The 16,414-nt window shown below is 41.5% G+C and overlaps 1 protein-coding gene across 2 annotated transcripts in view; it reads left to right on the top strand.

The window, feature by feature from the left end:
• CHN1 (chimerin 1) overlaps nt 1-16,414 on the top strand; it is a 90,917-nt gene that overhangs the window by 64,216 nt on the left and 10,287 nt on the right. For both annotated transcript variants that reach the window (XM_035134957.3, XM_088660232.1), the window contains 5 exons: nt 8,952-9,036; nt 13,737-13,910; nt 14,859-14,936; nt 15,883-16,020; nt 16,304-16,409. In XM_035134957.3, coding sequence (XP_034990848.1) covers nt 8,952-9,036; nt 13,737-13,910; nt 14,859-14,936; nt 15,883-16,020; nt 16,304-16,409 — 581 coding nt within the window. The remainder of the gene's footprint in view (nt 1-8,951; nt 9,037-13,736; nt 13,911-14,858; nt 14,937-15,882; nt 16,021-16,303; nt 16,410-16,414) is intronic.

Raw genomic sequence — 16,414 nt, 5'->3', positions numbered from 1 at the left:
ATAGGGGGTGGGATATTTCACTGATGTTATCCTGGGACTGAAGTAGGCATTGTGCAAAGGGGGAGATCTATTGTCCAGTTTGAGGTTTGTTCGTTTTTTTAAGTCAGGGGTGCCCAAACTTTTTGGGGGCCAGATTGAAGTGAACATGCGTGAGGGCCGACCAAAGTTTTTTTAGGGTTTTACCCCAGGAAATGAACTGCCACAGGGGCCGGATTGAACTGACCAGTGGGCCAAATTAGGCCTCCAAAAAGGACTTTGGACATGCCTGTCTTAAGTCTTCAAACTCCCTAAGTATTTCTTCCAGTTGCATACAAAGGGCATAACACTGGTTGCACCAGCTAGAGAAACAAGCTGGATGCAAGCACAAAATTAGTGCTCAAGGTTATATCAAACATTTACAGCTAGGCAACAAATTAAACCATGCAGTGTTTTCTTTACTTGAAATAATTAGACATGTTTCCAAAGGGACTGATTGAAAACGAGATACTAGCTGGATCAACACCTTGTAGCAGAACTAAGTTTCTGGGGTTTTTTTTTTTCCAATAAAAAAATATTAACACATTTTGAAACGGTAAGTTGGTGTAGGGGGAGGGGCTTCTTCACCCTTTCCCCTCAAACTCCTTTCCAGCAAAAAGTTGCTCCTGAGCTGCATTTACCACTACAACAAAAGTGATACAGGTAACCCATGGTCACTTCTGTTGCTGTGTTTGAAGTTGCTTGGAGAGCCCAGTGTTTGGTGGGAAAACAAGTTGAGGGATAACAGTTACAAAGACCCTTTCTCGCCTTCAAATTGCAGCTTCAGCAGCTGGGTTTTCCCTAGCAAATGTCTGTAAAAAGAATCACAGAACTAAACGTAATGCAGGGCTCCGCTCTCTGCAAAGAGAATGTTATCCTTTTCCAAGTCCTCTTTGGCTCTGGGCCAGACCAGCAGCCTCTGCAGCCACTGAGTATTGGAAACATCTAATTCTGGCCAGCTCCTTCTGCAGTTTGCATGTCCTATTAGATCACCACTCCTGAGGAGACACGATGCAGGCCATCAAGAAGCTGGAGCAATATATTTGAATGCTAAGATCTTGTAATTTCAGGAGTGGTGCCTTTAAAGCTACATAACCATTCTAGACTCTGCCCAGATTTTGTGGTTCACTTCCTAGAATAAGATGAGCACTGGGCAGGGGGATGTTAACTCTGGTTTTAGTTTTCTTTGTCTCCTGCATTTAAAACAGTGTTTAAGGTGGGCTGGAATACAATATTCTGTTAACTTCTGCCTGTGAAGCCTGCCTAGTAAATTGATGAATGAAATGGACCCATCTGCTCATGATGTCATTAGCTGACGACATGCTGGTACAAAAGCTTAAATTTCTCGATGGAGCAAACTTGATGCACTCATTAAATATGAGCTTTATGTTCAAGCAATTTTAATGCTGAGCAAGAAGTATACCCCAGCTGCCCCTGCATTTCTACGAATGCTGGGTTAGTTGCAGTTGTTTGTTTTGATATAGACGTTTACAGCACAACATCTGATCTTTGTCAGTTTCCTGTCCCAGTTATTTAAAAAATGAAATAAAAAGGTAAGGGTTCCCATTTTAAAACCTACATCTTAGGAAGTGGCTATAAGGCAACTTGGTTGCATTTAGGCTTAAACTCTATGCCTACCGTTTCCAACCTTCAGCATTTCATTAGTGTTATATACATAATGCAGAAGTAGCGTACCCCACTGCTTTCTCTGTATTTCAAAACATTTAAGGCTATGAAAATAGGCTCCCTAGCCCCCCTCCCTGCCCAGTTAATAGGAACTTGTGTGTATATATATTTCCTAGGCAAATCGAGCTTTGACACATTGCTGCTTGCGAGTCTACCGCCTTGGCACATGCATGGCCTGAGGAGCTGAGCAGCTCCCCTATGTGATGAAGTGTAGAAGGACTCTAATGAGGCAGCCAAGGCGTTTGCCTCAAGGACTTGATATGGTGTGTCACAGCCTCTTATCATCAGCAGCTTTTCCTCCAAATTAGCTAGAGCATCATGGCCAGGCTAGTTCCTTTCATTTGCAGCTTTGTACGGTCGTTTTGTGCATTTCTATATCTAGCCAATAAGTTTTGCTCTTGTTGCCGTTTTTGATGGGCTTGCCAATTTTTTTAACTGCTAAAAGAGATATGTACCCTACAGTAGAATCTATATCTATATAGGCTGTGCTGTGTGCAGTAGATACTAATTTTTAAACCACCCCTTTATCCCTAAAAGAAAAGTAGTGTGCGTTCCATTGTCTTCCACTTCCTGTACCGGTTTAGCAGTAGCCTCACTTCAATACAATTTCCACTTGTTCACATTCCTGCTGACACATTTAATACCCACAGGGAAGTGAAACAAGTCACCGCTGAACCTCTGGCTGGGAAATGAGTGAGGGCTGTAAAGAATGTTTGGCTACTCGACGCTGCCCTTGCTGATAAACAATGCTATTTATACGCTGCAGCAAAGGATGCTGGAGTGCACCAGTGCAAAATGTCCCCAGTGTCCTCTGAAGTCCTGGACAAAGTTGCTGGCTGAATTTCAGGGCAGACTCAATACTTGAGCAACTTCAGCATTGTCTGAAAGACAGGAGGCAGAGCGTAAAGTCTTCTCAGTGACCTTGTCACGTTGAAGGAAACTGCTACTGCAGAACATCCATTGCTTTCAACCTTGATTGCTTAAATCTCCTGAATGACCAACTTTTATATATATATACCTTTTATTCCTTCTCTACAAGCCAAAGAGGTCCCATTCATATGCATGTGTCCGACTGGTTTGGATGCCTTCACCAGGCCACTCAAATATTTTTTTCACTATTGAGATTCATACTTTACCAGCCATCATCTCCGATATTACTACATTAATTCTGTTTCTGTCAAGAATTTGCCAAGTGCCCTTGGTCTTTATCCTCCTCTCCTTTCTCATCCATGAAACGAAAGCAGTATTTGCTTCGTGGAATGTTTTAACTAGATGGGTTCATATCATGCTTTCAGTACTTCTGGGATATTTACATGAGCAAAGGTATTGGTAAGTGTTTAAAAACACTTTTAAAAAATCAGTAATTAAGGTTAAGCAGAACCACCTTCCATTTATTTGCTTCTATGCTAAAAATGCACAAAAGAAAGTTGGGAGTGGAGTTTGGGAGGAACTTGAGCTTCCCACCAAACAGCTGACCCTTGGCGGGGAACAGAATATTCCCAGCATGTTAATATGCTTTGAACAGGCTGGCAGAAATCTCAGCCCACCCACCTTCTGCTCTGTGCTGCATTGCAGTTTATGCCACAACTAGCCCACCTGAGGCAGCCCAGCCCGGGAGGAGATCCCAAAAGGGCAGCATTGGTTTCGGAATGACTGGAACAAAAAAATTATATTAGTCCAATTTTATTTAGCTTCCCCTTTAAAGCTCCTCTTGCAATAATAACCTGGCCCAGTCCTAATGCCACCCAACCAGGGATTCCGGCGGTGTTGCAATCAAAGGAGATATAGGGCTGGTATCATCTTTATGTGTACTGCCGCACATATGAAAGTAATTTGTCATTTCATGTCCTGGTTTGTTGCTCTTGATTTTTGTGATATACAAGGTACTAAACCTTCAAAGGTGATAATCTTATCTGAATAGCTGAAGGGAAAGCAGCTTCTTGACAGCATTCATAAGGCAGATGCTAGAGTTTTATCTCTCAGTGCTATCATTCAGTGTGTGCTGTTGTTTGGCTCATTGGGTAAATAGTGTGGGCCTCACTTGTCCCATCCATGTATGAGGTTTTTTAAAAAATCAGTGTCTCTGTGACATTGCTCTTTCAGCTACTGCACCAGAGTCAAGAGGTAGCTCTGTTAAATTCTGCATGAATGTTTTTTTTAAAAAAATATTATATTATTATTATTATTATTTGGCAATCACAAAGCTAGAAAGTCTACATAAACACTCTGGAGGATGAGGAGCTAGTAGTTTCTTCTGCCTATTTCATTTCTTTGTTTGGATTTAACTCAGTCTTTATTGGGGGTGTAGAGGAAAGTCTCTGGCCCCATTTTCATCGCCATGCTCTGGAGCGTGCCACACATTAATAGGTTGTCTGGGGAGGAATTGTACTAAATGCTGATGAATTTTCATGAGGACTTTTTTAAAAAAAAGATCACAAGCTGATGTGGAAATGTGCAGAACTGAACTTGAGATTGGAAAAATGAGAAACTGAGAGAAATGGAAAAAATGGATAGATTTGCACATCCCTCCTCAATATTGAATAACCATAAACTTTGGCTTCAGGTTAAAGGGCTTTCCATGGCAGAGGGCCATGTGTTCAGGGAGGCATTTGAACTCCATTATTTCTTCCTCTTTTTTTAATTAAGCGTGTGGTATTGGCTTAATTAATTTATTTCCCTTTTTTACATATCTGCCTTCTGATCTTTCTGTTCGTTACATGGTTCCCCACCAAATGTGGCATTACAAGTCTTGTCTTGTAAAATCTAGCATCTTATATTCTCTCAGTTTTAGCCAATGAAGAAGTATGATTTGTTGGTATCTCTCACTGCAATCACAGCCAAGTAATACAAGGAGAAGCAAAGTGAAATCCTCATTAAAGGGGCACAGCTCTGAGTTAATGAGGCTGACCTCTCTAGCAATCACACTATTAATTTCAAAAAAACCTATAGAAAACTTAAGTTGCAAAAAGAAATATAGGCTTCTCCTAGGAGCTGGCGCTACTGAGACCTGTTAATAAGAACACTTCCCTCTCTTTGCTATATGGGAAGCAGGATTAGATGCCTTATATCTCAGGCATTATGATTGAGACATTGAAAAGTATCAGAAGTCTGTATTCACTGGGACTCCATTAGTAATTTGTGGAACAAAGGCTTTGAAACTGCATTCTGTACTTTAAAAGGGCAGCAGCTTAGCCAATATGCAGCTTGTTTTGATCATTATATATTACATACATTAAACATTATATACATTAAACAAAACAAACAAGCTGTTTCCTCTGTGTTTTGAGAAGTGAATCTTCCTGGAACATCTTGGATGGAATTTTTTTGTCTGCAGAACCTGACTTCTCATGTCTTATAAGGCATTTACATTTGCACGTGGCAGATAACTGAGGCTTTTTTTTTAAGGAGAAGAAAAGTAATCCTGTAATGTCAGTCAGTACCACAGGAATGCAAGTGCTGCTCTGCCACATGCTGAGTAGAATATGCTGTTGAAAACGGCCCAGGTTTTTTGGTGGCTTTACTGTATAAGCTTGGGGGGGGGTAAGAACACCAACCCCAGAATGTTGTTATGGGTATCCTTTTTGCACCTATGGACTCCCATTTGCAGGACTGCAGCTTTAGATTGGGCCACCTAAAGCTCCACGAGCAGGCAATATAGAATTTTTATTTATTTGCATGTGTTAATCTCCTCTTAACTTGGTCCTCTAGATGACTAGAACTGTGGGGTCTAAAAGCCATTCTGGCCCCCTGCCTCTGCCTTCTTCCTTCTTTGGTTTTATCAGAGGAGATCCAGTGGGTGGTGTTGCCTGGCAACTGCAAGCAGGGGAAGACTTGCTTTGCCATGAATGGGTTTCAGCTGCTCATCCCCACCTCCTTGCCTCAGAGGCTGTTGCTCAGAGAACCTCTGCCCAAGACATGGGCAATTTCCTAAGAGGTGGCTACCGAAGAGCAACACAAGAGAAGACTAAGGATGCAGGTGGGAAATGCCACCTGAATAATCCTGACACCATCGGAACACAATTGGGACCAAATTGAGTTATACTTGGAGAAGACCTGCTGGTTTCAATGTCTTCTCTTTCATTGCGTACTTGGATGCAACCCAATGTTATTTCTATTTCTGGTACCAGATCTGAATGTAATTTTCTCTGTGTGAATCTTTGGTAAGCACATTTAAGGCACATGACTTCCCGCAAAGAAATCTGTGAACTGTAGTTTACCCCGCAATACCCAGCAGCCCTAGCAAACTACAGTTCCCAGGATTCCTTGGAGGAAACAATGTGCTTTAAATGTGCATTAATTTATGGTGTGGGTGTGCGCTGCCTTGGAGCTATAAAGCAGTCTTCTAAATAAATAAATATTAATAGTTGGAAACGGTCGCTTCTTTTTATTTATTTTACCATATATGTCTGCCCCAGTACAGTGGTACCTCTAGTTAAGAACTTAATTCGTTCTGGAGGTCCGTTCTTAACCTGAAACTGTTCTTAACCTGAAGCACCTCCTGCTGCCGCCGGGCCGCCGGAACACAATTTCTGTTCTCATGCTGAAGCAAAGTTACTAACCTGAGGTACTATTTTTGGGTTAGCGGAGTTTGTAACCTGAAGCGTTTGTAACCCGAGGTACCACTGTAACATGTTCTCTGGGCAACTCACAGAAAATTCAAAGAACAAAACAATATTAAAGTAGAAAGCAGCATTTTTTATATTACCCTGGAGCAGAAGAGCCATAGCTTACTGGTAGAAGCTGACTTTGCAAGCAGGTTCAATCCCCAGCATCCCCCAGTTAAAATTTATTAAGGTAAACAGGTGAGGGGAAAGACCCTCTGTCTGTGACATGGAAGTGCTGATGCCGATCAGAGTAGACAGATCTGGATGAGATGGAGCAAGCAGTCTAAACTGGTATAAGGCAGTTTCCAACGAAAGATGGGAATGACGAGAATTATGGGTTCCTTTGACTTGCTAAATCCGCCAGTGGCAACGGGAGGCTAGACTTCATAGCTTAGATCAGGCTTCCTCAACCTCAGCCCTCCAGATGTTTTTGGCCTACAACTCCCATGACCCCTAGCTAGCAGGACCAGTGGTCAGGGATGATGGGAACTGTAGTCTCAAAACATCTGAAGGGCCGAGGTTGAGGAAGCCTGGCTTAGACCATAGAGCTATTTAATCACATCTCATCTGAAGGCCTGATTTCCCAGGTGTGGAACCATCTCCAGTTCTCCATATAAGGACTTGGCTATAAATTGCATTCACCGTTTGGAAGCAGGCCTGTCAAAGGAGAGAGTTCTGCCCTTTTAGGATTCTGAAGGCTGTCACAGGACAGTCAGAGGAGGCTGGAGAAGGGGGAAATCAAAACCATAGAGAAGGAAGTGGCTACTTTTCTCACCTTTAGTGGCCAACTTTCCCTAGAAGTTGAGAGGGGGGATTTTAAGATTTCTTTTCAGCAGAGTTCATGTTTTGGTACAATAGTTAAAGAAAGAGGTAGTTTTTTCTTCAGAATGATGATGATGTTATAAACTTTTCAGGACTGTAGCAAGTGAAAATAAATAGAAGCCTACCTATGCACAAAGAGATCCAAGGCTAATGATTAAAAACAACAACTCCTTAAATCTCTTCCTGCAACCACATGAGCTAATGCTGACTTCGTTATGATAGGCTTTGCGCTAGACCACAATGTTCTTAGCATATAGAAAATAAATTAGTTTAGCTAACCACTGTGGACTTTAAGTCTGCAAACTGTAAAAGCTGAGTTTGAGTTTCTGCTGTGTCTAGCTGAATAGCTAAATTAAAATTTTAAAAAACCGACCAATCTGTTCCAGGAGAAATAGCTAAGAATCATTAAAGGCCATGATCCAGCCATTTTCTTTCCAATGCTCAGGTTGCATTTCTAGCTATTATCTGCTGTTATGTTGTTGTTGTTTTGCCACTGTACACTGTCTTTGAGTAATAGGCATTGCAGAAAGATACTATAGAAAAATAAAAAATGAATGGGACAAGGATTGAGCGTGCAATTCAGATCCCACATGCAATGCTGATGGTGCTAAATGGAGAAAAATGGTTGGCAATTGTACCATATGCATTTATATGCTATAACTTCTAGCGATACACTTGGTGCTCATTCTAGTTTCATCTTCCATTTAGAAACTGAGGACACCTTGTTCATCTTCGTGTGGACAGCCTTTGCTGGGACGGGAGGGAAGCAATGGGAGAGTGACTCTGTTGATTTACCTGAATATCTTGGTGGCTTTCAACACCATGTAGGGATTGGAAAGCTCTCTGTCCCCTGCTCCATTTCAGATATGATGGGCTATTATTATTATTTCTTTAAAAGTGAGGGGATGGGGATAACTTGATATTTCAACCCTTTGCTTCAGGGAAGAGAGGAAGGGAGTATTCTAGCGTTGGTGAGTTGCTTGGTGGAGCAGGAAGAGGGGGCACAGGGTTTGCCTACTTGGTGCTGTTTGGTCAAGTCCCAAGCTTCTCACCAAGTCTGGAGCTGGAAGAGGGGGCAATGATGCTTTGTCCACCTCCATAGCTTCAGGGTTGGGCAGGATAAAAAAAAAATGTATGTTTCTCCAAAACTTCATAGCTCCACAGAAGTACAAAATGGATGTAATATATATTTTATACAGTCATACCTCATGTTATGTCCGCTGCGGGTTACATCGTTTCAGGTTACAGACGCGCCGAACCTGGAAGTCCCGGAATGGGTTACTTCCTGGTTCAGCGCACGGGCATGCGCAGAAGCGCTGAATTGCGTCGCGCGTGTGCGCGCGCAGGTACAGCACTTCAGGATGTGGCCTTTTCATGTTGCGAACGGGCCTCCGGAACGGATCCCATTCGTAACCAGAGGTACCACTGTACTACATAGAGCAAGTATCACAGCTTGGCAGAGTATCTCATTTTTGAAACATGTGTCTAGCATCTCTAACAATCATCCGCAAAGATTCTTTATACCTCAAGCCTACAGCTTCACATAGAGGGGGAAACCTTTGGGGCAACCTTGTTCAGAACTGCCCTGAGGCTGAAAAGAACGTTTCTGTGGAGCCTGAAGCAGTCTTTTTCAGTTTGAATCTGTCTCTGTGCAAGTTTGTGTTTCTGGTATCTCATACTGTGTGGTAGTAGGCACAACATGGAAGCCAGGCTAATCAGAGAGAATGGGGGGGGGGAGGAAGTGGTTGGTGTACTTTTTTGTGGGGGGGGTACGTACTTGCAAATTACTGCGCTCATCTGTTGACTTCTGCTTTTGTTTTTCAGGTTCACACTTTCAGGGGTCCACATTGGTGTGAATATTGTGCCAACTTTATGTGGGGCCTCATTGCTCAGGGAGTGAAATGCGCAGGTAACAACTGTTTGGGTCTTTTGTTTCTTTCTGATGCTGTGAATGTTTAGTAGGTTTTGCGTTTCATAATGAAATGCACTCCCTCAATCTTTACTGACTTCAGTTGTAAATAATGTTATGACTCCCATTGGCATGAGAAGTAACCGGATCGGCCTCTTATATTAATCAGAAAGTATATTGGTAATTTGGCACTCTGCCTTCTAACATAAAAAAGCAATAAAATGGAGGCTGAAACAATGCTAAAATCATCATAAAACAGCAGTGGTTGCCACAAAACTATAAATTATAAATTCTGAGTTTCTCCAGTTGGATATCATTATGTGTTGATAGCATCCAAGAGAGAAATGGCTGTGAAGATTCTGCAAAAGCAAACAAGCTTTAAGCTACAAAAATGTAGTCCAAGAAATCAGATTCAATAAAATGTGTATATAGATGAACATCACAAAATTGAAACGAAAATCCCAAGCTTTCAATATGCGGTTGAATTTACTCCTTAGGGTGGTCGTCTGTCTATCACAAATTAGTGCCGTATGAATGAATTGGGCCAGCTTATGGGTGTCCAGTACACACTTGATAGCATTAAAAGCCAAACAAACATTGCAATCACCACACTTGATCATACACAGCATGTGTACATTGTTATGCGAATGCTGAATTGAGAGCCAGTGTGGTGTAGTGGTTAAGAGCGGTAGACTCGTAATCTGGGGAACCGGGTTCGCGTCTCCGCTCCTCCACATGCCGCTGCTGGGTGACCTTGGGCTAGTCACACTTCTCTGAAGCCTCTCAGTTTGTTGTGGGAGAGGAAGGGAAAGGAGAATATTATCCGCTTTGAGACTCCTTCGGGTAGTGATAAAGCGGGATATCAAATCCAAACTCCTCTTCTTCTTCTTCTGAATTGTTTCTACATCATGGATATATGTTTCGGTGAGCCATGTTGGTGGGGGAATGTGAAAACATTAAAACACAAATCCATATACTGTACGTACATGGATTTTTGTGAATAAAACTATATGAACATTCTGTCCACTTCCAAAAGGTGTCTTCTCCCTTGGAGCATAATAATGCTAAGACTTTATACAGGCAAACAGTGCTTCAGAGGGAAACCTGCTGTGGAAATAAACTCAGCGTTCTTTAGATATACAGCTGTCTTAAACCAGGTGAAGCCCAGAAAGTTTTCTTTTAATTCTTGCAAATAAAATAGTCTACGTTTCTTATTTAAAATAAAATTCTAGCCGTAGAAATCAAAACATGTGGCGGATCCTTAGTTGAGGTTGTTATTCTAAAGTAAATCATGTTAAATTATTGTGGTGGGCACAATCAGGACTTTTAAATGTCTTTGATTTCAGCCAAAGAGTAAAATGCTGCTTCTCTTATCACTGAAATCAGGAGCACTTGCCTAGAGTGCTCATCTTTGGCTGGGCTGGGCCTAACATTTATTTAAATTTTGTTTGTTTGTTTATAGACCAATATTAAATTACAGTGAGTACAAAAGGAGAGGAAAACTGTCAGGGGCAGGCAGGTGTTTATTGCACATGAAGTTGCTGCGAAGCTACCTAGCCTGAGATGAAGGCAGGCGAAGAATGTAATCAAGATTCAAAAACAGGTGTTTGCTGGAAGGCAACATCGAAGTAGCATAGGCCTACAGCTGCTCCTTCAAGGTCCTAGTTCACAGTCTGTAGTCAGGATCCAATCCTTAAGAGCACCAAAACTGGAATGGGTGGTTATTAGTCATGTAAAAGCAATGTCAGCTATAAAGCAAGAAGATGAAAACTGTATAAAATTCTGGGTCCAGCGAAGCCCAATGAACAGAGCATACTCCGATTACTTTTGCAATGTTGCATGTCACTAGAAAGAGAGAAATAATGGGGCAGGGGGCAGGTGGGGGGCGGGCGGGCGGGTTGGAATGCTACGTGGAGATTTTCCCAGTAAGCACGTAGATTAGTTTATAGCATGAGAGCTTGTCAATCCATTTTCTTCGGAGTAAATTTTATAATCAGTATCTTTTCAGCATTGCATGACATACCATGGCAACTAGCTTGCACCTTCTCTCTAAGCTGGTATGTAGGTGGGTGGCTTGCCTCCTGCATGGCTACAATTTATATAATGTTCTTTCACACACCATGCATCGCCATCTACATTAAAATAATGTTTTAGGGCCAGATTCTTCCCTTTCCCCCCCCCCCCAAGGTCCTTGAGTGGGAGGAAGAAAATTAAAAATGGCTTCCTGCTTTACCCTGAACAAAGCACAGAACAAACTTCTTTCCTTATCGCCTTTAGATTTTCCGGAGCTTTGCATTTGCTTTGGGGGCTTGTACTGTTCAAACTTAAAGCATCCTCGTCTTGGGCCATCAAGCCAGGTGGCACAGGCAAATCAGTTCGCAGCCGGTGTGTTTTTTAGAGGGGAGGCTGAGCCCCAAGTCTTTGGTGTTTAAGGCACAGGTCTTTTGTCCCAGAGCGGCTATCGTCAAATGTATAACACATTAACATAAAATCAGGCAATCAATTAAAATACATCCTAAAATCAGATCAGGATCAGAATAAAATCCAATCAGATGGCAACCCGCGGATTAGGGTTGGGGACCTTAAATGCTCACCAGGAGCAACTGTTTGTGCTGAACTTATATGGGAGCTTATATGAGAAAAATTGGGAGGCCACTTTCATGCAAGTTCTTATGAAAGGGGAGAGGGAGTCAGACTCAACCCCGACCAAAGGCCTGGTGGAACAGCTCTGTCTTGAAGACCCTGTGGAAAGATGTCAGATCCCACAGGGCCCTGGTCTTTTGTGACAGTATATTCCACCAGGCCAGGGTCACGGCCGAAAAGGTCAAGGCCAGTCTAATCTCCTTGAGGCTCGGGACCTCCAAAATGTTATAATTTGCGAACCGTAAGGTCCTCCGTGGGGCATACCAGGAGAGGCGGTCCCATAGGTACGAGGGTCCTAGGCTGTATAGGGCTTTAAAGGTTAAAACCAGCACCTTAAACCTGATCCTGTACTCCACCGGGAGCCAGTGCAGCTGGTATAGCACTGGATGAATGTGATCCTGCGGCGAGGACCCCATAAGGAGTCTCGCCACGGCATTCTGCAGGGTGGTTGAGTAGATAAAATGGGGAAAGGGGGACTATGCATGGCATCCTTGAGCCCTTTGAAGGAAAGGTTGGCTATAAATGAAATTAGTAACAGAGGGGGTTGCGAGTGGAACGCTGCCTAGTTTCTCCAACATACCAGGCTCCTTCTGCAGATGTCCTGTGATGAGCATGCACCCACTGTTTGCAGCTGCAAGTGACCCATACCTAGCATGCATGCACAACCGGTGAGTCATTTGGGAAATAAAAGGTGGTACTTTTCTGCGAAAGCAGGGTGGGTTGACTACCCTGAACAGACCTTGCAAGTTCTATCCTTGGTGGTTTTCCATCATCTTTGAAAAAATAATATAGAGTCTTTCCTTCAAAAAGTCTTTCCTTAGGATGGGTTATTGCCTCAATTGTCTCTTATTATTTGTGTCTCAGTTAACATCTGTAGAATACTTGGTGTGCCACTAGGCTGCCAGTACCAGCAAACGAGGATTCACCAGCATTTTTAACCAACTTAATGGAAACTAATATGAGCAAGTGGAAGTACATTGTTTTTTTCCTTTCCCCAGATCCAAAATTAGCCCCAGGTTCATCCACTTGCCCCAAATCCTGCTTTGATTTCATGGCAATCATAAAACTGAAGGAACTCTGTTTGTTCTCAAACATGACAGAATGCATATCCTTCCCCAGTGTAGCTTGGATAAAATACGATGGCCATGCATTAACATATGAGGTTGTTTCTATAAAGCTCATTCAGCAACTATGTATATATTTCAGTGAATTAGAAGCAAGAAGAAGGTTAGAGCTGACTAAAATCAAATCAGCAATGGAAGAGAAAATGACAGCTTTGCTTATTGTACTCTCAGCAAATATTTGAAATGGGTCCTCGTGGGGCAATCTTAATATACAGTGCTTACAGGTCTTGTGTTTGCTCATGCATTAATGAAAGCACATTATTACAGCTTTCACTGGAGAATGCGAGAATCAATATTTTCTGTTCTTAAATATTGTCTTTCCATTGATGCCCTGGAAAAGTGCAAGGGGAGAGCAGCTTATCTGAGATATTTCAACTTGCAGTATCTGAGAATCTATTTCATCATGTTTCTTGGCTTTCTAGCGGTTTATGAAATTACATATAGTGTAATCTCTGCCTTGGTGGTCTGAGAAGCTAGAAAACATTTGGATAATCTGAAAATAAGATAGAAAGGACTGGTGGTTTTAGAAGCTGTGAAGGGGACCGACAGTGAATTTGGATGATTAGTTTATATAAAGGGGTTGCTGCTCAAAACACTCAAGGGCACTTTGTACACACGCAAGATGGGCATAGCTTGATAAAAGAACACGTGCTTTGGCTGCAGAGTGGAAAAGGTTCATTCTGTAGCATCACTTCATTGCAGCATCACTTGCAATGAAGTCATATTGAAGTATATGCTGATAACTTGTTATAAACATGTAGAACCAAGGTGATGATATTCTTCAAACTGTGTACCTATACTGCATGCACTCACTTAAGAGATCCTTAAAATATCAGACTCTGTAGGAAGGGTTCCACTTTGCGATTACAATTTCATAGAACAAAATGTTAGGCTAACTGTTTGTTGTTGTTGCTTGTATGCTTTTTCCACCAGATTGTGGCTTAAATGTTCATAAGCAATGCTCCAAGATGGTCCCAAACGACTGCAAGCCAGACCTGAAACATGTCAAAAAAGTGTACAGCTGTGATCTCACTACACTAGTAAAAGCGCACTTCACAAAGAGACCAATGGTTGTAGACATGTGCATTAGAGAGATTGAATCAAGAGGTAAGGCAGCTTTAAATGATCTTGTTGCCTTTCTTATAATTCTTTTAGATCGGAGCTTTCCAAACTATGTTAGCATGTCGGCTGCAGTGTGTAGGTGTGTCGCACAAACACTCCTCCCGGGGGCTGGTAAAGGGTTAGTATAACCTCTGGTTTGCTAGTAAAACTGAATTGGTGTGTCGCAAAATGATGCATGTCTAAAAAGTGTGTCACCGACATGAAAAGTTTGGAAAACTTTTAGATTGATCTGGTTTAGCTGAATTTTAAGTTTGAAACTGTTTTGCATGACACATCTTACAAATAAGTACCTATTATTATTATTATTATTATTATTATTATTATTATTATTATTTCCCTGAGCAACGCATGCTTAACTTTGCATTGGTTTTTTTTTAAATGTAATGTCTCTGCTGAATCCCCGTTATTGTTTCTTTAATGGTACAAGTCACCAAAAATATTCTTTCCAGTGCTTTAATATTTATGCCTGCTGTTGAGTGATCTCTTGTTCTACTTGCACAGATATTTCTGTGGAAAACAACAGGTAAATTATATATTTATAGCTAAGCACTCTGATAATTACACATTTCCTCCTCAACGTCTACCCCTGTAATGATTCTTTGCTTGAATGTTGCTCTTATGATATTTAAATATATGTAAATAAGCTTGGATATTCTAATGTGAGTGGTTTGTTTTCAAATTCCTTTGTGATTTGATGACATCTTCCCCATTCCAGGGACCATTATCATAAATATGTTTGTGTAAAATTATTGGGTGCTGATCACAACAGTGTTACATGTTTAGGATTGAGAGCTGGCGGTGAAATTTATGCTCAGAAAGGAAGATGAAGCTTTTAAAGCTCAGCTCAGATTTATGCGTTGCCAGCAGTAAAGAAATGTGACTGCAGAAAAGATAAATATCTAAGTTTAATCGAGTGATTATTATTTTTTACAGGTCTCAATTCTGAAGGACTCTACAGAGTATCTGGATTCAGTGACCTAATTGAAGATGTCAAAATGGCTTTTGACCGAGGTAATATTCCTTACTGGATGTTTTAGCTTTTACATCCAAAAGTGGCCAAGACTCCCACACCAGATAGCAGACCATTTAAAAATGGAGTGGACTTGCAAATCTTGTGATATAAGACTCTTAATCTCAGGGTTGTCGGTTCGAGCCCCAGGTTGGGCAAAAGATTCTTGCATTGCAAGGGGTTGGACTAGATGACCCCCTGTGTTTCCTTTACAACTCTACAATTCTATGATTCTATGGTTTAATGCAGCAATGAACAAGATCCATCTATTCCGAAATCTTAGCATTAAAATAATTCTTAGGTCAGGAATAGGTTTCAAGTTCCACAACTGGATGCCATTCAACACACCTTCATTTCAGAAGTAAAATTTAGAGCTGGGAGTCATTTCATTGCTCCTGCTGTTAAACAACTCAATTTTCAGGGATCTTTCCCAGTCTACTGCAAATCAACCATAGGTGGTCAGTGGATGCAGATCTACTGTACCTAAGGTAGCTTTTGGCATACCAACCATTGTACAGGTTGCCAGTATGAGGTCTGGTGAATTCGCCTTGATTACTGAGCAGAGGAAAGTGTAGTGTTTGTGGCTGATTTATCCAGCCATTGTCATCTCACTTAGTAAAGGAATCGCTCTTGCAAATTGAGGTAAACGTAAATTAACATTCTCACGGTCTGTACCAATTCGCTGGTAAGGAAGAAAGACTTGGTTTAATGTGTAAAGCAATCATTAATTTATAATGTCTTGTGAAGAGAAGAACAAGCTGGTTTAAGTGTACTTGACTTAGAGCTGAAACCTATGGCAATATAGTACTGGAGTTGTTTACAAAAGGCTTGTTAGGACAGCAAAAAGGTGAACACCAGTAAATGTTCAATTTTGTATGAAAATAATCCTCCTACATTGTTTGCTTCTCCTCTCCCCCACCCCCTTTTCTCCCTCGTTTTTACCTACAGATGGGGAAAAAGCAGACATCTCTGTGAATACATATGAAGATATCAATATTATCACAGGTGCACTTAAACTGTACTTCAGGGATTTGCCAATTCCGCTAATCACATACGATGCCTACCCAAAGTTTATAGATTCTGCAAGTAAGTTTTAATTTATACTATTTTTCAAGTGAACTTCGTTTCCCACCCCCCTTTTAGTGATAAAATCGGGACTCCGTCCTCTGGTCTCCACTTGGTAAAATATTGATTAGATGAGTTAAAACCAATTTAAAACTTGAGAGCTACAGAGCAACTCTCTGCTTCACAAACCATTCCTCATCATCTGTTTAATTACAATAAACTAGAATTATCTGGGAAGACTACCCAAACTCCTGAAACCCCCACATATTTTTGCTTCAATTTGATCAGATATTTCTTGTTTCAGAAACCACAGATCCTGACGAACAGCTGGAAATACTTCATGAAGCCCTAAAATTGCTGCCCCCTGCTCACTGTGAAACCTTACGGTATCTCATGGCGCATTTAAAAAGGTATG

This window comes from Zootoca vivipara, chromosome 1 (assembly GCF_965207765.1).
Source record: "Zootoca vivipara chromosome 1, rZooViv2.hap1.1, whole genome shotgun sequence".
In the NCBI taxonomy this organism is placed as follows: Eukaryota; Metazoa; Chordata; class Lepidosauria; order Squamata; family Lacertidae; genus Zootoca; species Zootoca vivipara.
Note: the sequence above shows the minus strand (reverse complement) of the source record. Positions and strands in the feature narration are given on the sequence as shown.